General features: G+C 42.7%; 4 protein-coding genes across 8 annotated transcripts; 3 read left to right on the top strand and 1 right to left on the bottom strand.

Moving 5' to 3' along the window:
- The first annotated feature begins 205 nt into the window (after positions 1-205).
- pdcl (phosducin-like) lies at positions 206-12,910 on the top strand. The gene is made up of 15 exons (XM_052051936.1): positions 206-602; positions 666-825; positions 913-993; positions 2,524-2,640; positions 3,642-3,782; positions 3,869-4,012; positions 4,096-4,277; positions 4,751-4,834; positions 4,959-5,205; positions 5,421-5,707; positions 6,022-6,169; positions 6,522-6,855; positions 10,598-10,782; positions 11,648-11,829; positions 12,125-12,910. The coding sequence occupies exons 2-15, from the start codon at positions 819-821 to the stop codon at positions 12,689-12,691; spliced, it is 2,706 nt and encodes a 901-aa protein (XP_051907896.1). The 5' UTR covers positions 206-602; positions 666-818; the 3' UTR covers positions 12,692-12,910.
- Positions 12,911-13,228: 318 nt separating this feature from the next.
- cdca9 (cell division cycle associated 9) lies at positions 13,229-15,726 on the top strand. Of its 4 annotated transcripts, none has more exons than XM_052050878.1 (11): positions 13,229-13,415; positions 13,492-13,620; positions 13,833-13,868; positions 13,958-14,008; positions 14,484-14,551; positions 14,656-14,717; positions 14,784-14,855; positions 15,039-15,120; positions 15,240-15,326; positions 15,397-15,436; positions 15,661-15,726. In XM_052050878.1, exons 1-11 carry the CDS (start codon positions 13,271-13,273, stop codon positions 15,669-15,671), a joined length of 783 nt encoding a protein of 260 aa, XP_051906838.1. In that variant the 5' UTR covers positions 13,229-13,270; the 3' UTR covers positions 15,672-15,726. The 4 variants fall into 4 exon arrangements, with proteins under 4 accessions (XP_051906838.1, XP_051906837.1, XP_051906836.1 ...); XM_052050877.1 differs by having other exon boundaries at positions 13,230-13,415; positions 13,833-13,867; positions 13,954-14,008; XM_052050876.1 differs by having other exon boundaries at positions 13,230-13,415; positions 13,830-13,868.
- A 2,093-nt stretch (positions 15,727-17,819) lies between these two features.
- Positions 17,820-19,527, bottom strand: rpl28 (ribosomal protein L28). Its single transcript, XM_052050960.1, has 5 exons — positions 19,503-19,527; positions 18,751-18,838; positions 18,291-18,414; positions 18,034-18,152; positions 17,820-17,956 (listed from the first exon to the last, which is right to left on the bottom strand). Exons 2-5 carry the CDS (start codon positions 18,829-18,831, stop codon positions 17,867-17,869), a joined length of 414 nt encoding a protein of 137 aa, XP_051906920.1. The 5' UTR covers positions 18,832-18,838; positions 19,503-19,527; the 3' UTR covers positions 17,820-17,866.
- A 141-nt stretch (positions 19,528-19,668) lies between these two features.
- LOC127591084 (uncharacterized) lies at positions 19,669-22,493 on the top strand. Of its 2 annotated transcripts, XM_052050904.1 has the most exons (7): positions 19,669-20,009; positions 20,314-20,466; positions 20,544-20,664; positions 20,884-20,996; positions 21,093-21,192; positions 21,505-21,617; positions 21,867-22,493. In XM_052050904.1, exons 2-7 carry the CDS (start codon positions 20,376-20,378, stop codon positions 21,968-21,970), a joined length of 642 nt encoding a protein of 213 aa, XP_051906864.1. In that variant the 5' UTR covers positions 19,669-20,009; positions 20,314-20,375; the 3' UTR covers positions 21,971-22,493. The 2 variants fall into 2 exon arrangements, with proteins under 2 accessions (XP_051906864.1, XP_051906865.1); XM_052050905.1 differs by lacking the exon at positions 20,314-20,466.
- Positions 22,494-22,744: the final 251 nt, after the last annotated feature.

Below are 22,744 nucleotides of genomic sequence, written 5' to 3'. Positions count from 1 at the left end.
ACTGGAAAACTTGAGGGTGGTCTTCCTGCAACAGCATTTATTCAGTCCACTTTTGAGGACTTGGAAAAGGGGGGCCCGATTCACAAGAGATCTTAATCTGAATCAAGTTTCTTGAGAATCTTGATGTAATTTCTTTACTTGTAAAAACAATTTATGGTCAAGGTTTCTTGCCATTTGAGGCCCATTACTTTTGAATGTACTGGGCCGCTCATGTAAATAGAATTCCAATAGCCTCGAGCTCTTCAGGGTGATATTTCGTGTTTGGTATTTTGCTTTCAAAAAAAAAAAAACGAAACGGAGGAAATTCCAGAAATGTTCACATGCTGTTGTTGACTGTTGCCTTGGGAGAATATTAAGCAACAAAATCCACACGTTTTTATCCATCTCAGGGATATTTTGTCACTTTCTGTCGATTAAAAATGACATCACAGTACCTAAGGGTAACCAATCACAGCTTATCTGTTTTGGGGTTTCAGCCATGATTGGTCTACTCGTTACCTATACCGTGATGTCATTATCTGTCAACAGCTCGTTGCTCAGGTGTTCGCTCATGTCATGCTTCATGATTGCTGGCAGGGGGCGATGTCGCGCACACCAAGGAGGTGAGTTCAGTTAGCCCGGGAGCGCCCGCCCCCCGCTCGTCTTCTTACTTTTTCTGCCCGCAGGTGAAAGCTCTCCTCGGCGGGTTATTCCCGCGCACACCGCACCTAAACCAGCCCACTCACGAGCTCTCGCTGCGCCGGCTCGACTCCTCAGCGACGGATTTGAAGCTGTCGTATTTCCTCGTTCTTTGAATGACATCGCGCTGAGCTGCTGTGATGAGTTGTAAGTTCGAAAAGAAGTTACAAACGTGATATCCTTAAACGTAACCCCACCCGGTTTCTCCCTCTCGTCTTCCTGTCCGGTGTGTAGCCTCTATACTGGGATACTTCTGCATTCTTCTATTGCTGCGGGAACCTGCGTGCAGTGGGGATGAGGTGATGTCCGACACAGGTAGGTAAAAGTTTACTCGGTCAATATGCGCACTTTTTGGCCATTTGCGTCTACATCTTTGACATAATGGGCCGATTGTGGAAACCAAACATTACCGGTAACTAAAGCACATCCCGCCAAGGCTATTTCACCTCCAATGCTGGGTGAACTGAATATATACTGTACTCTGGAAGACTGTTCAAGTGGGAGGGAAAAAAATCAATATTAAACAAATAGGGAAAAAATGTCATGCAGAATGACTTTTAGGAAACTCTGCGTTAGTGTGTTTTACTGTGTGTTTAAGTACTCAAAGGTTAACAACTGAGTTAATTACAATTTACTGAATTATTTCTAAAGTCTTATTGAGGAGTGCTGGGTTTATCACATCATCAATGACGGATGAGTTGCTGTAGAAACATGTTGTTCTTGTCACCAAACACTTTACATGCGCGACTTTATGGTCAGACATGCGGTTTGACCAGTGTAGTGACCGGCCAACCTTTTATGCCAGCACACACACAATAGGATGCGGGTGTTATCAGCTCTTAAAGACACACGAACAAACAGTTTTAACTTGGTCACATTCCCTTCCAAGGTTATCTTCTTCACGAGATTAAAACAGCGGTACATTTTGTGCTCCGTCCCGTATCATGTCATCTGCCATTCACATTTGGCTCTGAGCTATTTTCCCGCCGGTTCTGACAAATAATCTGTAAAATGACTCTGGTCGCATTTAGACGGCGTGGGCCGAGTTCACATAGCAGGCGGATGAGGTCTGCTGAGTGTCTTTGGCAAGGATGGGGGCCGAGAGGGGCATGCTGAAGCTCGTTTGGAGAGAGTGCTGTCGGCGCTTTTTTTCCCATGGAGTCTGCACTGTACAAGCAGTGTGTCACATTTGAAAGCAATTAGGAATAATTTAGCAGCATTAGTCTGTTTATTCCACCTGTTGGGTCGTGTCTATGACACACACACTCTTGTACATGCAATTCCTCTGCTTGTGCTCCAGTAAAATGGAGCTCATAGCCTATTTTTTTCTCCCCTAAGGGGATATGACGGAAGAGTTTATACAGTATATCTGTCAAGATAAACACACTACACACGGTGTATTTTATTTCTGGCTCTGAGCATCAAGTCTTTCCCAGGTTTGTTTTACGTCAGGTGATCTAATTATTGGAGAGATTAAGTCATTTCACTGGCAACAAAAGTCCACATTTTGTAAATGCTGTCAGTGTGCCATATTTACAGTTGTCAAACGGCGGTGCATCGCGGTGACAGCGGCAGTCACATCTTATAGCTCCACCGAGAATGAGACACTTTCCCAAAGGAAGTGGATTCAGTATGATACTACGTCATGTATCTTGTAAGTGGTTTCCACAACCAAGATCCATCCGGTACTGGCTGTTTAATGACTTTTACAGCCTTTAAGTCTTTTTTTTAATAAACCAAATGTAGGGAATCACATCTGTGTCTAGCTTTTTTTTCTTTTTTTAAATAAAAGAATCTTGGGTTTCAATAGGTGACACTGACACTTGTTGACACTTGTCTCCGCAGTGAACCCGTGCTGCTACTTGCCGTGTCAGCACCGGGGCGTGTGCGTAAGATACGCAGACAACCGTTACGAGTGCGACTGCACCCGCACCGGCTACCGTGGGGAGAACTGCACCATCCGTGAGTCCATTCATCCCCCCGGACCCCCCCCCCCCCACGCCTTGCATCTGTGACATCCCTTCATATCCTCTTTGGGGAAAGAGAGGAATTTGAACTATCCCAGATGGAGAGTATGAAGGGGGCGGGGGGCTTACCGCTTGAAAATGAGAATGTAAGAGCGGGTATTACACGTGACAGTGTTCTCGAGACGCAACCTTCCTGGAGCCAAGGCACATGCAGTGTTTTGCATTAAATTCAGGTTAGATCCATAAATCACAAGAGAATATGACAAATCAGGTGTCCTGAATAGTATAAAAAAGTGAAAGTACATTGTGTACAAATATTACATTGACATCAAAATATAAACCTCTTTTGTGTCGTATATAATTTTTTTATAAGAGAGAGATGGCCCAGGTCATATGTGGGTAAGTTTTAAAAAAATATTCCAGGATTCTGGGAAATGGCAATTCTGGGTGCTGGCCTGATGTAGCGTGCAAGTCATTCTTTGCCAAACCACTGCGCTCGACCAAAATGTGTGAAGGCAACTCTGCCGCTCTGATGCATACGAACAAGGAAGCCCTCACGTTGCCCCTCTGTTGTGTAACGCATACCGACACTTGGGCCAAATTTGAGCTCTTAATACGGGAGTGCTGCAGTGTTTGGGTTGGCAGGGAACCAGGATAAGTCCGGTTGAAGTCTGGGTCCGATTGCGTGATCTGATGGAACATCCTTTGGAAGACTTTTAAGATCAAGGAATTCTAGGCTCAGAAAAAAAAATGGCAGTTTTTTGAGCTGGATGCTGAGGATGATCAACAAGCCTACCAAAAAATGTTATGTCGCTCAGTGAAGCTGACTTTGGGGGCTGCGTTTAAAAAACATAATGCAAAATACAAAGAGACCAGAAGAGACGAACACAAAAACAGCATGCGTATGATGTAAAAAACATTTTTGCTTTTGTCTTATTTCTGGTGCCCTTAATGCTGATCGTTCACTCTTGATCACCCTCTTTTGTATTAATACAGCGGAGTTCTGGACTCGGGTGTATGACCTCCTGAAGCCCGGAGCGGACACGGTGCACTACATTCTCACCCACTTCCACTGGCTCTGGGACGTCGTCAACAACACCTTCCTGCGGGAAGTTCTGATGCGGCTTGTCCTGACAGGTCTCGAGCTCCCCCGGAACAGGAAACTCTTTAAAATTATTTGAGGCATTTCAAACATATTTTTGTATATATGTGTGTGTGATTAGTGAGGTCCAACTTAATTCCCAGCCCTCCAACATATAATTCAAAATACGGTTACCTCAGCTGGGAGTCCTACTACAACCTAAGCTACTACACTCGGATTCTTCCGCCAGTGCCAGAAGACTGCCCGACACCTCTGGGTGTCAAAGGTTAGGAAATCACCTGCTGGAACATTGTGGGGGTTGTTGTTTTTGATAAGCCCTCAAAAAGTTGTGACATCTGTTTTCATTAGGGAAAGCTGGGCTGCCTGACCCTGAGCTGCTAGTGGAGAAGCTGCTAAAAAGAAGGACATTCAGGCCTGACCCGCAGGGCTCCAACCTCATGTTCGCCTTCTTTGCACAGCACTTCACTCACCAGTTTTTCAAGACCTACAACCGCATGGGGCTGGGCTTCACAAAGGCCCTTGCGCATGGGGTTAGTTCACGGGGGCGGGGGGTATGTTTAGTGTATTAGTAGATAGGTAGAAGATGGCTCAATGTGAATTGAAAGGGTGGCAAGAAGGGACCCTTGGGGAACGCCCTAAATAACAGATTGTGGAAAACGAAATCAGGCTGCTGGTGTGATGTGGATTTTAGATCATAGAAGAGCATTTTTGTCCTTGTAAGATTTTGCCTTTACTCATTTTAAAACTTATTGGTTTTGATATTCCAACTTTTTTGTAAAATTATAACTTTGGTGGGGTAAAAATCCACGATCGCTCTCGTAATATTAGGTCGATTAAAATATTCTTGTCAAATTTAGTCATCATATTTTTCATACTCCAACTTGGGTCTTTGTTTTGAACAACAGCTGGAATCATTCTTGAATAATACATTTTCATTATTTGACACTTTTCATTTATAAGTGATTAAAAAAAATGTCAACTTGGCATAATATCTGTTGTGCAGGTGGATGCGGGACACGTTTACGGAGATAACCTGGAGCGGCAACTGAAGCTCCGGCTTTTAAAAGATGGAAAACTTAAATATCAGGTGGAGTACAGCTTTACTGTTTGCTTTAGCTGCTACCTGCTAGTTAGCTTTTTTAAAAAAAATGTAAATATGAAAATGCATGTTAAGTGTTAGGTCCTTGTTGTGCTATTATTTTCCCCATTAGTTGATTGATGGCGAGATGTACCCTCCCTCTGTAGCCGAAGCTCCCATCAAGATGAGCTACCCCCCAAGTGTGGACCCCAAGGACCAGTTAGCTATCGGCCATGAAGTATTCGGACTTCTGCCCGGCTTGGGATTGTATGCCACGCTGTGGTTAAGGGAGCACAACCGAGTCTGCGACGTCCTGAAAGCGGAGCATCCCAGCTGGGATGACGAGCAGCTGTTCCAGACCGCGCGGCTCATCATCATTGGTGAGCCACTTGCACGTTTCTTTTTACATTTTATTTTTAACGAAACTAAAATTGAAGGTTTATAGGTCAAGTTTATGTTAACTTTGAATGATGACGATTTGATAGGAATTTTGTGATTGGACCCTGTTTCGTTGTGTTATTTGTAATATGTATGTAGTGCCCCCCACCCCCACCTCCCTTTATAGGGTTTTCATCACATTTCTTGCCCTCCCCAGGTGAGACCATCCGAATAGTGATCGAAGAATACGTTCAGCACCTCAGCGGCTACCTGCTGCAGTTAAAGTTCGACCCCACCCTGCTCTTTCACGCCCAGTTCCAGTACGGGAACCGCATCGCCCTGGAGTTCAGCCAGCTCTACCACTGGCACCCCTTGATGCCCGATAGCTTCCATATCAACGGGGACGAGCTCGTCTACGCGCAGTTCCTCTTCAACACGTCCGTGCTCACGCAATACGGCGTGGACAAGCTGGTGGACGCCTTCTCCCGCCAAGTGGCCGGCCAGGTAACGATCCTTCAGACTACAGGGTAATTCGATCTGAAGAAATAGTCAAATACCAGAGTGAAGCTTTTTTGGCAATGGCGCTGAGGCTTTGTTTCTTCACCTTTTGAAGTCGGGAATGACTTGGCTCTTTGTTTTATGAGCTTCACTGTGTTTGTTTGCATCACTGCGATTGGCAGGGCACCAGTCAAGGGGTTATCTCACCTCTCGCTCGAATAATTGACCAGTTCTCGGGTTTCGGGCTCTTTTTTTGTGCTGTCCAATGGACAAAATTAACGATCTACAATGGTCCGATATGTGTTTTGTTTTGCTCGCAGATAGGCGGGGGCCACAACGTCAATCCTGTGGTGACGCCTGTAGCCGTGAGGACCATCAAGGAGTCGCGGCAGCTCCGCGTGCAGCCCTTCAACGAGTACAGGAAATGCTTTAATCTCAAGCCGTACGCTTCCTTCAGAGAGTTCACAGGTGAGCAAAGCAAAGTCACCCGCCCTCCGAAATGGATGTAATCGACATATTTGACAAGGGAGTGTGACGAGCCTCAAAATGCATTGACGCCCCACGAGGAAGCGGCCCAACCCTAGTTGATAATTACTGTGAATGACTGTACTGAAGAATAACAGGAAGGCGTTGGCGCTCGTTATAATGTGTTTAACCTCCAACGACTCCTAAAAAGCTTTGAACTAATTTGGGAGGCGCTTAACTTCATTATTCAATTGTGTTTTGCGACACTGTTTGAACAATATGCTGGCTTTAAAAGCGAGGGTTTGTGCACTGACTGAAGATGTCATTGATTGTATCTTTTGGGGCGTGGGGGCAGATAACGAGGAGATAGCGCTCACTCTGGAAGAGCTTTACGGCGACATTGACGCTCTTGAATTTTACCCCGGCATGCTGCTGGAGAGGACTCGTCTGGGCGCTATCTTCGGAGAGAGCATGGTGGAGATGGGTGCGCCGTTCTCCCTCAAAGGCCTCCTGGGGAACCCCATCTGCTCCCCCGAGTACTGGAAGCCCAGCACTTTCGGGGGCCGCGTGGGCTTTGACATTGTCAACTCGGCCACGCTCCAGAACCTGGTGTGCCTCAATTCCAGGACGTGCCCTAACGTGGCGTTCCGAGTGCCGCCAGAGGAGCAAAGCGTCAGGACGGATGAGCTGTGATGTGTTTCGAGGGGCTTCCGCAGTCCCCTAAAACACAAGTCAAATAGGCTTGAAACATCCAAGCCGTTCTCCCAAGAGGCAAAGCAGCTTGTTTGGACACCGGATCCACAGTTCACCTCCACGCGGCCGTGTTATTTTATTTTTTTTTGCAGCCTCACACTTGGAACTTCAAGTCAGCACGGTGTTTGGCTGCAAACGTGAGTCCGGCAGTGCTGTGATGAAGAGCTTTCATACAGAGTTAAAAATAATAATAATTGGCACGTCTAAAATCCAGAGTAGAACATCCGCAGCAAACCAGGTTTATTGGAGATAATGCGGTTGCTTGGATTCACACCTCACACATTTTGGGGGGAGTTGTGAAAAACTGAGAGCATTTTGGGAGCGTGTCCATGCAGTCCTGATTATTGTGCGTAAATATAAGATTCTGTTGTCACGCGCTGTCTTGAAACTAACACTGAAGAGGGATCAATACTTGGTTAAAATACTCCTTGCAGAAACTAGACGTTGAGCCACCTAAGCAAAATCAGTGGTTTGATGTCACACAGAAACTATAGACAATGGAAAGACCGACTCGTGTTTTACGTTTGAAGGATAATCTGTTTGCAAAGCGATGGCGCAGTTGGACACTTTACCCCAAGCACATGAGCTCACATTTTGCGTCGACTTTTTGAACCTAAGTCAGCTACTGGAACTGTACTCCAATTTACAATCATCAGGACCTCCCACAAGTTCCGTTTTGTCTCTTGTTTTTATTTTCGATCTTGTTTTACTTGCTTTGAATGTAAGTCACCATTTGTATTCTGATTTGTGACTGTACATGTCCTTTTTTTCTGACAAAAACATTACAAATTTGGCAAGATGAGCTGTAGATATGCAGCCATCAAAAGTGCATTAATTAAAATTGGAGACGAAGTCTTTTGTTTGGTTTCCTTTCATTTCCCTCTACTTTTTGCAGGCGATCCGTCGGTACCTTCACTGGCCCCCAAGCCCTGCCTGCAATGTTTCTTTTGGCAAGACAGTTTTGGAAAACTGATGGCGGCCACGAAACTGGAGAACTTAATCACGGGATGTGAAATGTAGATAAAAAAGCAGTATCTCACAGAACAGATCATTTTGAGAAAAAACAGGCTACATAGTTGATGCCCCATTTGAATTCTATTAAATGCGTATCTGTCTGTTTGTTTTTTTAACCCTGTCCTCTTTGGCCATTTATATTGTTATAAGAGCAAAACTTGCATCGTGGTTCCTCGGTTACGACCATACGACATACATTTAGATGCTATGGACGGTGTGTGATTTCAATGAGCTGTGTTTAATTCATCTATTGTATATTTATGGCCAAGAAGTGATTTTCATACAAATATTTGCTGAAAGCTGATGATAATACCGTATTGTTATGAAAGTTTAACAAGGGCCTGGTGAACGCGTTAGAAGCAAATATGCCTTCCAATTTGGATTCGGCCTCCTATGTGCAGTTTGTCCTACAAGGCTTTCCAAACTAGGCTCTGTACTAAACAGTCACTGTAATGTATTTAATGTATATAAAGTGCGGTGGGAGGTCACGAGAGCACACAGGATCACGTAGTTGTTTCTCTTCTCGCTATCTCACAAACAGATCGTTGCCGTTCAAGGGAGAGGAGCACATATTTAATCTACAACAAAACCAAAATGTTTTTATTTGGACCTAAGATAAGCTCAGACCATGAAACCAATCATCATCCAACATTTTAAATTAAGAATATTTCATTCCAGGACTAAGTTGTTTGTATTGTATTAATTTATAATTATTTTGTACAAAATTTTGAAATGAAAAGAGTAGCCTTTTAAATAAACCAGAAATTGAAATACGTCGTACGCTCTCGCCATAATGCCAGAAATAAAGTATCTGAATCTAGTTGCGATTTTTGAAGTGGACGTTTTTTGTCAAAACTGAAATTGAGATGCAACACATATCCCACAGTCTGTGAAATGTTCAAAGGCGTGTACTGTACAGTGTGTCCTCGGTTTACGACAGTCCCGACATACGTTGCTATGAACACATAGGTTGCGAAGTTACGAACTGCGCAAAACGAACGGTCTATAGCGCTGTTTTTCCGATTTGCGTTGTTTGACGTTACACTTGCGTTAGCGTATGTTATTTTACGGCGCGGAAGAACGGAATGAAATCAAGTCGTAAAAAAGTGGACCCCTTTGTAACGTGTTATACCAAGTTGCCATCTATTGGTTAAATTTGGAAATGCCTGTGAAGGTAAGCTCCCAAGCCTGACATCATCATGTTGCCTTCAATTACACCAGGTTGAGGAGAAGTTCATCCATCCATACATTTTCTAATCTGTTTACTTAATTAACAGCGATTGTTTTGTGTTGCAGACATAAATCGGTTTCACCTCGTCAAAAGAGCAGCTCAGATAACTCCCTTTTTTCTCATGCATAATCGGCATTTCCGATACCCGCAACGTCATTTCGCCAAATAACGTAACTTTTCCCATTTATGTGCGTGAGATTCGTCGATACAGATCAATAGTCTATATTACAGATCGATAATCTACATATACGGACAGAGTCTGTCTCAGTGAGATTTTGCATTATATGTGCATGGGAGTCGTCATTACAGATGTTGTATCTACAATGTACGTGCAATATTCGTCGTGAAGTATCCGGAATGGACATCTAGATATCTGTAACTCGGGTTTGAGATGTCAACATTAATTTATATGAAGACATAGACACGGACTACGTTTTGTGTATACAAAACGTGTAAATCGTCATTCACCGATGCGCGTCATTGCGATTGCGAATTTCCTGTTAATGTCACGAATGCATCACGCCCAGTGACAGATACTTACGGGACTTAGCAACAGCATCTTAGCTAAGAGCAGGACAGTATTACGGACGCCGGGCGATATATTTAGCTCTAACTAATTGCTCAGACTACAAGGTAAGAGCCGATTGCATGCGCATCCACTCTACTCTTATAGTATTTGAAAGGGACCAGCCTCGTGATTAATTTCACTTCCGTGTACAAAGCTAGCTAAATGTAACGAACGGGAGTTGGTGGCTAAAGCTCACCGAGCCCACATTACGTTGTTCCACTTCTTAATAACTCGCTTGTTTTCCTTTACCCCGAGGATACCTGCACAGAGCTTGAATGTGAAAATGCATTTTTCACGTCGACAAAATGACTGACAACGAAATACCATTTGACCCCTTGGTCGAGCTTTATTTATGAATCCGTACCACGAAAAATCATTAATCCGTCCATCCATTGTCAGATGCGCTCACTGTCAACGAGTCTTACGGCCACCAAAAAATCAGTTGTTTAAAAACTTTACTTGCCAACAATAATTTACAAGTTTTTATTGCTGAAAAGTAAAAGTAGTTTCCTCTTGATATTACAACGTTATTCTTGTAGAAATACACATTTATTATAAAATCAAACAAATCATAATGATAAATTAACATGTAATTATTGTTCTTGTCAACAATGATACAATTTCTCATAAAATTGTGACATTCTAAATATTTTTTCTCTGATTCCTGTTTTTTTTCTTTTACTTTTGACTATTTTCCTTGAACTGTTGAATCATTCTTGTTAGACTTTTTTTCTTTTAGATTTTACACCAAATGAACACATATTTTAAATATAAAAGTATAATCTTTTCTATAATATTCAGTCTTAATTCTTGAAAAATCTCAACCTAACCCAACACACTGTCATAACTATGCCCCGATAGGGTGAGCCATTGCCATGACGACGCTAGACGACAAGCTGCTGGGGGAGAAGCTGCAATACTACTACAGCAGCAGCGAGGATGAAGGCAGCGATAACGAGGACAATGAGAGGGACACCAAAGCCATCCGAGACAGCGCCGCCAATGAGCCTGAGCTGGACTACAGCGCGGATGGCAGCGCAGTCAACACAGGTAGCTGTTTTTTACACCGATAGAAAGCAACGGCTGTTGTTGTTGTTTTTTTTTTGTGTACACGTTTGGGGATATTGCAAAATATATATTGTGAGATGGATGACAAGTTAAGTTTCACCGTAGTTTTAAAAAGTCAAGGTTTCGATAACCGCTCATACTCTCCATCGCCGGTCAGGAGCGCTTCTTTTTTTGAGCAGCCCTCTAAGCACAGCACAATTTGACTGGCTGCCCGCAGAGTTGAGTAAACCAGCCATGTCTTTGAATAAAGAGGCCAAATCGCTTTTGTTCTCCTCGGTGAGAAAGAGGAGAGGCGTGAGCAGTTACGCACAGAGGCTGAGGGAGGGGCCAGCACGAAAGAGACAATACAAACATGGATGCCTTTTTGCGCTGTTGATCAATGCGCATTAATCTAATAAAATTAAATGAAATGGTGCCAGGAGGTACTAGTTAGCCCCAAGGACAACATTGTCAAGGGGCCTGTTCTAAAAATAGGTCACCTGTGATGGGACACTGTGACCTACAAAGAAGAACTGAAACGGCGTAAGAATGTTAACAATTATTTAATTTAAACTTAACATGGTGCATGTGTCTGAATGTACGAATTATTTTATATTTTGCTCAAAATGTAATCGTGTTCGATGGGATAAAAGTGTTGTTTTTATTTACCCTAACATTTCAAAATTTGACATTTTTAAGCCGTCGTTTAAAAACCATGATACGACGATATTTTTGCTCACAGTAATCAAACAATGAGAATCCTAAGATCGGGCCATGCCCAGCTTAAATGCATTTGTATTGTATTAAAAGTTGTTTTGAAGTGCATGAAAAGTGAGATTGAATATCTGCGGTTATTGTGATCATTCAGGACCAAAGGGTGTCATCAATGACTGGAGGAAGTACAAGCAACTGGAGGTGGAGCAGAAGCAGGAGCAGAAGAAGGAGATGGAACGCCTGATCAAAAAGCTGTCCATGACGTGCCGCTCCGACCTGGACCTGGAAAAAGAGAAGCAGAAGCAGAAGGAGCTGCAGGACAAAATCAAAGGCAAAGTAAGCCATGCCGTGACGATGTGACTTTTACACTAGTGTTTGTTGGTCCCCTTCTTGTGTAAAACGTAACTCTTTTAAACAGAGAGACAGATTCCAAAACATTACTCTCTTTTGTTAAACATGCATCTTTGTTTTTTCACCCCCCAAAAGGAATTCCCCAAATCTTGTTAACCTTTATGTTGCGTACATTTTTTAAAAAACATTTAGACATGATATCTATATAGTGGATTCCTATTCCCAATTGTTCCCGAGGCCAATGTTGCTGCAGATTCACGGTACAGATTTGTGCGCACAGATGACCATGCAGGAGTACAACATGCTCCAGCAGGAAGAGGACGATGAGGACTTCCTGCAGCACTATCGCGCGCAGCGCATGGAGGAAATGCGGCGGCAGCTATGTCGTGGGAAGCGCTTTGAGCGCGTCCAGGAGCTGGCCAGCGGCGAAGACTTCCTGGAGGCACTGGATGAGGAGGACAAGAACACGCCAGTCATGATCCACATCTACGAGCCCGACGCGGCCGGCTGCGAAGCCATGAGCGGAAGCCTGGCGTGCCTGGCGCAGGAGTATCCACTGGTCAAGTTCTGTAGCGTGCGCAGCTCGGCCATCGGCACCAGTCCGCTCTTCCGGGATGGCGCCCTGCCTGCCCTGCTGGTCTACAAAGCCGGAGAGCTCATCGGCAACTTCGTACGGCTCACCGACCAGCTCGGCGAGGACTTCTTCGCCGTGGATGTGGAAGCGCTGCTGCAGGAGTACGGTCTTCTGCCTGACAAGGTGCCCACCTCGGCCAAGACCGTCCGCAACGGGGCCATCGTTCAGAGCAACCTCAGCGACGATGACGATTCTGACCTCGACATAGACTAGAGCGCGCTCTCTGACTGATATTTTGCATCCACTTCATCCATGTCTTTTTCCTTGTAAATATACGGATGTCCCCCTCATAAACATGCTTTTTTTTGGGCTGAAAATGACTCGTGAGTTAATAAATTTTCTGTCAATATTGACATTTTTTTTCTTTTAAATAACAGCCTTTACGCTCTTAAATTTACAATGTTATTCTTATAAAATGATAGTTACATTTTTTTTCATGTGCGTGAATTTTTCTCACATATACTAACTTTATACAGTTGAAAACAACCAAATCTCTATGACAATTTTATTGTCCAGCGTAGGGCAGACCTTGACAAACAACCATTCCAGACCTTTGCACTGTGAGGCGGACTTGTTAACCTATCAACCAGCGTGTTGCACGATTTTGTTGTCGTCATAAATTAATAATGTTAATGTGGGGACGTGTTAAGAAAAAAACACCTGTCACTTTATGGCAGCCAATGGCTACAGTGCTTTTTGGGGCATTTTGTGACGACAAAGATATCAGCCAATAGTAACCCTTCATACTTACGTCGTCGGCCTTCACCTGACAGATAAAATGGCGTCCATGAAATGTCTATCTTTCACATTAAAGGGCTGGTTAGAATGGCGCCAAAGCGGTCAAGAAAGGCAGCTCAAGTCCAGAATCAAGAGGAGTTAAGCAGGATATTACGGGGTCGCAAAATTACTCTCTTCATTCAGCAAGTTGAGAAAGAAGGTTAGACGACGTGAAGTTACCTCATTTACTCATTGTCGGTGCCTCAGTGAACGTGTTATTCAACTTTGACACACAGCGCAAGAGCGAATGAATGAACTGGAGAGCAGACTTGACAACTTATTGGCAAATATCGACCAAGTGTTTAAAGTGGAGCTGATGAAGTTGCCGCCCTCGATTCGAAACATGCGCGTTGGGGATTGGATTGGTGAGTCGGAGTCTCTATTCAGTGTACAGACGCACTCAACGTCCGGGTTGGTCCGTTGCTCTGATTTGTTTCCGCCATGTTGAATGTGGCGGATGTACTGCAAGTCAATGAAGTCATTAACTCAACTGTATTTATAGAGCCCTTTAAAACAGTGGACATCTATGTGCACACAAGACTGTCGTCATGCTCTTTTTGTTCCCTTTTGACAGAAGAAATGTCAGCCAGCGAGGTGTCGTTAGCTGTGCAGGTGAGCGGCTTCACGACTTGGCTGCCATGTTATCCAGCGGCAAGTGGAAGTAATGACAAGTCGCTTATGTTGTGTGATTGCAACAGCGCGAGTCCCCTGAGATGAAGCAACTGACCCACAAGAGGGTGCCCAGCAGAAGAGGTGATTCCTTTTTATTTGGACCACGCCTTAAATAGTAGATGGCTATCACTTATACAGTGCTGGTAATCAATGCGCTTTACACTGCTGCCTCATTCACCATGATGATGCAGCATCAGGAGCAACTGGTGGTTCAGGACACTTGGACATGGTCGCAATGGCCAGAGGGTCGAACCACCAACCTGTGGGTTGGCAAACAACCACTCTACCACTAATCCATGTCACCCCAGTCTGAATTTCTATGCAATATGCAAATTGACAGATTATCTGTGTTTTAAGAAAAATTTGTGGGGTTAGAAAAAAAATATCTCCAATGCACTTTCCATGGGTGTTAATTATATACGCAGATTTTTGCTATCCACCTTGCAATGAAGATAGACCTGTGCATTATGTACATGCATATATATATATATATATATACACAGATAAAACAATTGTGTTTATTTAACTTTCTTTATTTTAAAAATGCTTTTTAAAGGAAAATCAGCTGATCCAGCACCAGTTCAATCCCTTTTGACTCGAAAAAACTCTGTCAAGACATCAAAGGTACAGACTCTACACTTGCCGGAGCGTATCACAGTAAAATATTTTTTGGGGGTATTTTATTTATTTATTTGTGCCTTTTCGTATTTTTGTAATTGTTGTTTTAGGTGGGCAAAGGAGCACGGGAAAGTAAGCCGACAACCGGCAGTAGTAGCACAGGAAATCTGAGGTATGTCTCGCGGTTTGTCTGTACTGTGTTTGGGTGTCGGGTTTATTTCAAGTCGTGTCTCTGTAGGGCCTCCACGACCGCCGTAACAGGACGCCGCTTGACAAAGCCCAGCAACTTGTCGGCCAAACAGAAACTCAGGTATTCGGGTTTGCCAGAGAAGGCAATTGAGAACAGATTCATGTTTGCAATGCCACCTTTGCAGCAGACACCAGTAAAGACTCAAACAAAGCAAATATGCAATGTTGAAGACGAATCTGAGATTTTATTTCAAAGCTGTCTTGTCCAGCCTAGAAGAAGCCTTCACTTGTTCTGCCTCTCTAGGTCCGTGGTCTCCACGGGGGATTTGGAATGCTCAGTAGCTGGATCTACAGCGCATATCACCGTAACCACGGGGCGCGGACAGGTACTGGCGGGTATCAGGTGACCACTGGGGGTCTATGAGCAGTCACTTTGCAAGACAAAAGTCACGGGTCTACCTTCTGTGGCGCTCATGTTTGTTCGTCTGTTTCTACCTGATGTCAGACCATGTGCTTTTCCGAAGCGACCAAGGACCAAATCAACTTTGACCTGTTGGACGACGTGGCGCTGTGTCGAGTGCAGGAACTTTCGGTGAGTTTCGCCTCGGCATGCTAGGTTTTCTTATTTTTGAACTTGGTTAACGCTTTGTCTGACTTCACAGAAACTGATAGAATATGTCTCGGGAAGAGGCCGATGCCACAGTTGAGTCATCGTTTCTCTTTTTAAATTATTTGCTTTCTTAATGTCGTCTGTTTGGTATTTGAATATTTGTTATAATAAAGAAATGGAAGCCCCATTTTTTTTCTTATTTCTTTTACAATATTTTTGATGCACCCCACTAGTATAAATGCTGCATTCGGATTAATCTTGCTTCCGTGCAATATGAATTAAGCAGCAAAATCCACCCTTTGTTGTCCATTTTCAGGAGGCAGATAACGACCAAGCCTCATCTTGCAAACGTCACACGAGCAAATTCAAAAAACAGGTGAGCCATGATTGAGGGTCAGCTGAGCCCTGAGCAACTGTGACGTCATTTTCAGTCGGGAGCTAGTAGCAAAATGGCCGTCCCCTGAGTTGGATTAAAAAAAACAGGTCGATTTAGCTACTTAATTCATATTCCACAAACGCAATTTAATCCGAATACCCTATATTAAACTCGTGCGTTGCGCACAGAAGATATAAAGGAAATATTTGACTCAAACCGAAGTTAAGACAAAATAAATGTCTTTTAAATTTAATTTATTAAAGACAGGACACAGATGGGCTTTAGTGTAGAGGTTAATTCTGTGACTTATGCTGAAATAAATGAGCTTTTTGCACATTTTTTTTAAAACTGCCTCGAAATCTAGTGGGATTCAAAATGCCTCAATGAACATTTGCAGTGTGACGAAAATTATTTTCAATTCTATGTTATCATTTAAAGTAAGATAAGCACTGTTTTTGTTGAAGCAGTCGAGCAAAAAAATAGTTTTCCGATCTAAGAGCCCCATGATACATTTTTTAAAACTTATATTTTGTGTGAATCTTTTGTTTATTGCATGAATAAGCTCAAGCAGGCTGTGGCCACCATCATGGTCATCAGGACCAGGCTGGGTCCACTGTAGAGAGGCCTGGCCGATCCGTGCAGGTCACGGCCGCAGAAAGTGTGTTCCAGAAGCAGATGGGTCTCTGCGCTCACCCCTGGTGGGGAAAAGTATCATAATTTTGCAAGAAATTTGATGATGGTAATGGGATACGCACCCCGCTGTGACCACTCTTCCCACAGATGCTGGATGTCTTTGTTGTGATGCTCGTAGTGCTCGTGATTTGTCGGGTCTATAAAGACACAAGAGCAGAATGTACACGGGAAATGTGGACAAATTAAAGATGAAATGCAATTTTGGTGTAATATTAAAAAATGCTAACAATTAAGTTAGGGAGAGAGAGGTCAAGCTATTTTGTGGCTTGTCTTACTGGTTTTGATAAAATGCTTCAAAATGACAATTTTATTGAGGCGTATAAGAAATGCGACCACTTGAAACAATTTAGCTAAAAACTAAATGAGCACATAGCATAAAAATTTATTTTTTGATGTAAAAAAAATTCTCAAAGTAGAGTAAGACGACCCCCCCCCTGAATATTACAAAATATATTTTCATGTAATTAAAACATGTACAACATAGCTTGAATCAGTAAATTTGGTAGGCTTAGGAAAATGTTTCAATGCTGAGGACGTTGCACAAGAAAACTTTTAAAAATGTGAAATAAAAATACAAAGATTTAAATAGCATAAAATAAATATAGCGTGAAACTGAGCTAGCAACAGAAAGTAAATTAGGGGATTTTTTTGTGGGATAATGACAAAATAGATTACAAATACAGATAAAGTATTTAACTAAAAATAAAATGTATGTAGTCGCATCAAATGCAGGGTGAGATTTATCATATTCTGTGGATTATAGGATCATAGCACTAAATGCTGGCTACCGGGAAGGATTAAAGTCAGTAATGACATGAATAGGAAATTAAAAACAAGACACCATATATGAAAGGCGTTGTATTTACCCTGTTGACTGGACATTTCAGAAAAACAAGTTATTTCATTATTCTTTAAAAGGCAAATATCTTTCCTTCATGGGAACATTGAAGGAGATATTTAAAAGGCGCAGGCGCTACCATTGGAATGATGCCAGAGCATGCGTCGGAGCTTTCCGAGGGCTTGCGTGAGGTTATCCAGCTGGTCGTGGAGGTGGATGTTCTCCTCGATGAGCTCGTGGATGGTGTCCTGCAGCTCAAAGCCATCTCCCGGCAGCAGTAGCATATGCACGGTGACGAGGGGAAGCGACACTAATGCGGGCCTCATGGTCGGCAACAAGCGGGAACGCGACTCAGAGATTAGTTTGCCGTCGATTGATTTTGTGCTTTGCGTTTTAACACCAAAGGGAGGAGGGGGAGGCTTGACGTTCTAGTGCGATGGGATGGAAAGCTGCCTGCGGGGCTGTTCCAAAAATCCATCCCGGCGTTCCGACATGGGATGCTGATTTTATGTATATGAAGTCAGTGTTTCCAACCTTTGTCAAAACCACAAAAAAAGGACAAAAACAGTTTTTCCAAACAAAAAGTTTTTATTTTGCATTATGTGGCCTATCTATTTATGCTGTCTTGGTAGCCCTAGTGCGTTTCTTCTTGACCACCACAGGCTTCTGGCTCTTCAGAATGGCGCTGGCACGACGCAGGGCGGCCTGTTTTGAATGATGACAAATGACAATAAGGCTCATGATGGAAAAACATTTTTTTCCTGCCCAAGTGCAATTCTGACCATGCGTAGGTCCTTCCTGTAGTTGTTTTTGCGAATGATGTGCCTCACGCTGTTGAGAGTAGCGCGGGCATTCTTGTTGATGGTGATCTTGTTGTAAGAATTGGCTGGCTTGTGCTGACCTGAGGGGGGAAAAAAACTCATCTTGACATGCAAGGAAATTGCTTTCCGAGAGCTCTACGACAGTTAATCCGGCAGCCATTTTTTTCCCGTACAGCATCCAAATGTAGAGATGGCTTTTACTCTAAAATTGTCCTTACCTGCACGCTTCTTGATCACGACGACCACTCCTTTGCCATCAGCCGCCGGCTGCACGCCCACCGTCTTCTTGTGCACCAGCCCATTGAAGCGGAAGGAATTCCTGGCCTTCAGATTGTTGGGCTCCTGCCATTAGCCAACAGGCCATTAGCAGTGACTCAAACTTCACACATGTTGCTATACAGCCAACCCCTGCAGATCTGCCATTTTCATACGGAACCAATTTCTCGACCACACTAATCTGAGTATTTTTACGGAATTTTTCTGATGCCCTAAAATGGCAATCTGTGCGGAAGACTAACGAGCATAGGACATAGTCAGATTGCCTCTTCTGGGTTTGACACCAAAGAAAGACCGCTAATGTTGGATGCTTACGTTTGTCTTCCAGGGCTCCAACATTAGATGGAGTGTAAACTAGTGTTTTGGTATGGAAATTTAAGGTCACAATTTCACATGACTCACGGTGCTATAGGTCTGCTTGTCCCTCTTGATGAGGAAGCTGGAGCAGTTCCTGATCACCATCCATTGCAAATGGGCCGACATGATGAACCTGAAAAACATTCGATTAAATGATATTCAACATTGTGTCACAGCATGTCAGGCAGCTATTAACTCGAATTCTGCCATCTTCTCATCACTCCCATTCCAAGGTCAACTGTTCACATTTAAAACCTTAGATTCTAGAGATCTATATTTCATATTGCAGGAATTCCCACATTTCAAAAATTCCATACATTTACAATACAATTGCCAAAGGTAAGCCTCCACCTTCCACATTTATGTTCCAAATGTAATCGTTCTAAAATTTCAACACAATCAAGACATGTCGTGAACTACTTATTCCCTAAATTCCAGAAGCAAACAACGAGCACTTCCGTTTTAATCGTTGGGACTAATAACAAAGACAATATGTGATAGGGACTTCATAACTAGAATTTATATATAGTTTTTCAAAAACACATTAACGTGTATTGATTAACTGTGTGGTAGCAAACAGATGCCCGTTTGCTAATGCTAGCCCCGCACGGCGAGGCCTTACCAACACGACGTTATTTTCCGATTTTTCACTACACAATTCCACTTCCTCTTATATCGAGTGACAAAAAACCAACCCAGCAATATAATCTTACGCAAATGTACCAAACAAAAAAAGCGTTGGACAAGCTTTTCTGTTTTTAATGAGCGGTCGCTAATAGCTGAGGCGACCACGTTACCTTTCAGCAGAGGAAAAGGAGCAGAGAAGGCGGAAACCGCTTTTCCTCAGCTCAAGGAAGCGATCAATCCGCACTTGTTGTTTATTGAGAGAAAAAAACAACGCTCAGGCGATAATATACTTTTACATTTTTCATATTCATATCTTAAACTATGTATATATTACTTTGATATTATTAAAAAAATAAACGTTAAAAATAAACGTTTGGTTCTATTTGATCACGAAAGCAGCGGATGAATACATCCACACTTAACGCGTCGACGAGTAACGTCATCATCATGCGCCTCTTGTTTATGAATAGCCCCCCCGATATTCAAGTTGCAACCTTCAGTAACGGTGGAGCAAAAAAAAAACACCGTTGCATGTAAAGATGAGTTAATAAACGAACGCTGACGTAAACATATGGCGTTCTTAGGCCTCGATAATATTATCAAACCTGAAATTTGACGAAATGGGAAAACTCGCGAGAAACTGACACCATTTGGTATGACGTGACCAATGCTCAAATGTAAGTAATAACATTTTATTTACATGTGACTTTTTTTAGAGCGGATTCACAAATTGCTTCACATCGTTATAAGATGCAGCCATATCAAATACAGAAACACAACATTTTATGATGAATGTCGGGAAAGAAACTTCAATCAAACCCACTAAAAATAAAATAGTCTAAGTGGAAGGCCTGCCAAAAAAATGCGTTTTCACAGTGTTTATTAAATATACAACTCTCCACTGAACGGACATTGCTTAGCTCAAAAGATATGCTTTCCACAATTTGTGGCCAATGGACTGCAAGTCTCAATCCTTTGTAGTTTTAATCTTGTTTAAGAGACATTAAGCAAAAGACAGACCACAGTGACAAATGTGAGGAAATATGGACACAGAAGACAACGTGGAGACACTTGGCGAGCAGCTATACGCTCAGATTTTCCCCAAACACAGCGAGCACGCTGGGAAACTTACAGGTGAGGGTGACTGTGTCATGTATATTTCCTTCAGAAATAATAATTCACATGTGTGCTGAGTATTTTTCCTTCCGCAGGTATGTTGCTGGAGCTTCCTGCACCTGTGCTGAGTAAGATGTTGCAGGATGAGGCCATGCTCGCAACGGCCGTAGAGAAAGCTGTTGAGGCCCTGCAGATCAATTTGCACCAAACATCCAGGTACATGAAAGAAAAACACTGGATAATAACATTGCCATGGAATTATTGGTATTGTGGTGTCTTGCAGATGTTAGGACCATGCTGAAAAGGTAAAAAAACGGAAATTATTTGGAAAACAAGTTTATATTTTAGTTGCTCGTAAAATGACGTCTTTAATCTTGTAATGTAATTTTCAGCCCCGATTCAGTTGTAGCCTCAATACCATTTCGACTGTTGCAGCATAAAAACAAGTAAGGAAGAAGACGATGGCTCTACGTCTTCTGACTCTTTGGGCGAACAGCTTTTTGACCTCGTGGACGTTTACAACACTGGATACTCACAGAAGATCACAGGTTAGTTGTATGTATGACAACAATGTCCACACAATTTACTTTTTGTTCTGACTTGAAATCACCACGTAAAAATGCGGTTGTGTTTAATTCCACAAGGCATGTTACTGGAGCAGCGCAAGGAAGCTGTGTTAAAGCTTCTCTCAGACCCCAAACAGCTGGAAGAGCAGCTGAATGCAGCGCTCAAGACCTTAAAACAGTAAGTCCCTTTTGCTCATGAGTGTACAGACTACAAACTCAAAAGTGGAATCTTCATATATACAGTAAATGTAGATATACTGTATTTTTATGTATTGGTAGAGAAAGAAAAACATCTGTATCTTTTTATTTTGCCATAGGACAGCAAAAAATGTTTTACTCTGTAGTTTTTGTCATTTATATTTATTTTTTGTCAGAACACTAATGCCTAAGATGCTCACCAAAAACTTTGGCCAATTTCTATGTAGTATGACTTTAGGGGCATGGTATTTTGGAGCTTCTACTCTACTCACGTGTGCGCATGTCCATGCAGGCAGCGAATTGCGGAGACAGACGTAAGCGACACAGAGGACACAGAAGGGTTGGGAGAGAAGCTTTTCTTGCGGGTGCAGGAACTGGACCAGCTTCACGCGCATGAAATCACTGGTGAGCCATAGAGTCAAGTCTCAAAACGTACGAATAGGGATGTCTGGTTTTTATACTCGCCTCCAAAAATGCTACATCAGGAGGGTTTTCAGTGTAAGGGATGATTAGATGATGTCATTGTCATTAGCTTTTTTTTTCTCCCCACCAATTATAATTAGAAATGTGATTTTTTGGGGGGGAAAAATTTGGAAATTTTATTTTCAGGCCGTATCGTGTTCCTAATTACTGTTGTAATTACTGTGCGTGTAGGTATGCTGCTGGAGTTGGACTCGGATGTTCTCCACCAGCTGCTTCGAGAGCGCACTATGCTGGAGACTGCTGTTCACAAAGCACAAACAGCCCTCAGAACATGAAATATTTGAATATTTGGAGAGTACATGTTGAAGCGTTTATATAGAGTCCAGAAATGTATTTTATTCTGTCTTTTGCATTATATTTTATTGATAATGTAACTGTTTTTGTGCAAATGTAAAGAACAGAACAATGTATAATTTCCTTCGGGATTAATATAATTATCGATCTATCGACCTGTCTATCTATCGAGAGACGCAGCGGAAGTAGTACGGCAAGTTCACATGGACAAATTTTGTATGACGCGCCTCCCAGGAAAATTTCGTCAAACTGTGTTAAATGCGGACAATATACCCTAATGGTGCAAAATCGGAGTGCAGAAAATGGGGGGACTTTTAAGTAATTTTAAAATTGGAAATCATCAACATACCATGTGCAGAGGGGCGTGGAACGGGTGGGGCAGATAGCATGGCATCCCTTCCTGATGTGAGAAGGGCGTCCACCTCACCTTCTCCATCATTAAGTAAAAGACCGTTGCAGCTTTTAGTCTTGTACATACTTTGACAGTAAAATTGAAGAATCGTTTGAACGTTGCATTTTCTTAGAGAGCTGACCTTGAATTTTTGTGTGTTGCTTATTTTTGTATTCCATAGACGTTTATACCCCTTGTTCTACAAAAACTGCGTGTTTATAACAGTTTGATTCCAAGTCTCAATAAAAATGCTCGAAAAAATTGCATGAGTTGCGAAAACTGTCTCGCTGTTTCTGAATTGCAAGCTGACATACACACATCTGCTTCGATGTTACACAGACGAGGTTTTCAGGTAGACCGTGCT

The sequence above is a fragment of the Hippocampus zosterae genome, chromosome 18 (assembly GCF_025434085.1).
Source record: "Hippocampus zosterae strain Florida chromosome 18, ASM2543408v3, whole genome shotgun sequence".
Lineage (NCBI taxonomy): Eukaryota > Metazoa > Chordata > Actinopteri > Syngnathiformes > Syngnathidae > Hippocampus > Hippocampus zosterae.
This window is presented reverse-complemented; position numbering and strand designations above follow the sequence as displayed.

What these genes read in the sequence shown, in the direction of transcription:
- LOC127591084 (XM_052050904.1), top strand. Translation starts at nt 20,376, where the DNA reads ATGGACACAGAAGACAACGTGGAGACACTTGGCGAGCAGCTATACGCT. An exon ending in AATTTGCACCAAACATCCAG is followed by an intron (nt 20,665 to 20,883) that starts GTACATGAAAGA and finishes CGACTGTTGCAG; the next exon opens with CATAAAAACAAGTAAGGAAG. An exon ending in ATACTCACAGAAGATCACAG is followed by an intron (nt 20,997 to 21,092) that starts GTTAGTTGTATG and finishes TAATTCCACAAG; the next exon opens with GCATGTTACTGGAGCAGCGC.
- cdca9 (XM_052050875.1), top strand. Translation starts at nt 13,271, where the DNA reads ATGTCTATCTTTCACATTAAAGGGCTGGTTAGAATGGCGCCAAAGCGG. An exon ending in AGGTGTCGTTAGCTGTGCAG is followed by an intron (nt 13,868 to 13,953) that starts GTGAGCGGCTTC and finishes TGATTGCAACAG; the next exon opens with CGCGAGTCCCCTGAGATGAA. An exon ending in GAGGGTGCCCAGCAGAAGAG is followed by an intron (nt 14,009 to 14,483) that starts GTGATTCCTTTT and finishes TGCTTTTTAAAG; the next exon opens with GAAAATCAGCTGATCCAGCA.
- rpl28 (XM_052050960.1), bottom strand. Translation starts at nt 18,831, where the DNA reads ATGTCGGCCCATTTGCAATGGATGGTGATCAGGAACTGCTCCAGCTTC. An exon ending in ACAAGCAGACCTATAGCACC is followed by an intron (nt 18,415 to 18,750) that starts GTGAGTCATGTG and finishes GGCTAATGGCAG; the next exon opens with GAGCCCAACAATCTGAAGGC. An exon ending in ACAGGAAGGACCTACGCATG is followed by an intron (nt 17,957 to 18,033) that starts GTCAGAATTGCA and finishes CATTCAAAACAG; the next exon opens with GCCGCCCTGCGTCGTGCCAG.
- pdcl (XM_052051936.1), top strand. An exon ending in GATGCGGCTTGTCCTGACAG is followed by an intron (nt 3,783 to 3,868) that starts GTCTCGAGCTCC and finishes GTGTGTGATTAG; the next exon opens with TGAGGTCCAACTTAATTCCC. An exon ending in CAAAGGCCCTTGCGCATGGG is followed by an intron (nt 4,278 to 4,750) that starts GTTAGTTCACGG and finishes TCTGTTGTGCAG; the next exon opens with GTGGATGCGGGACACGTTTA.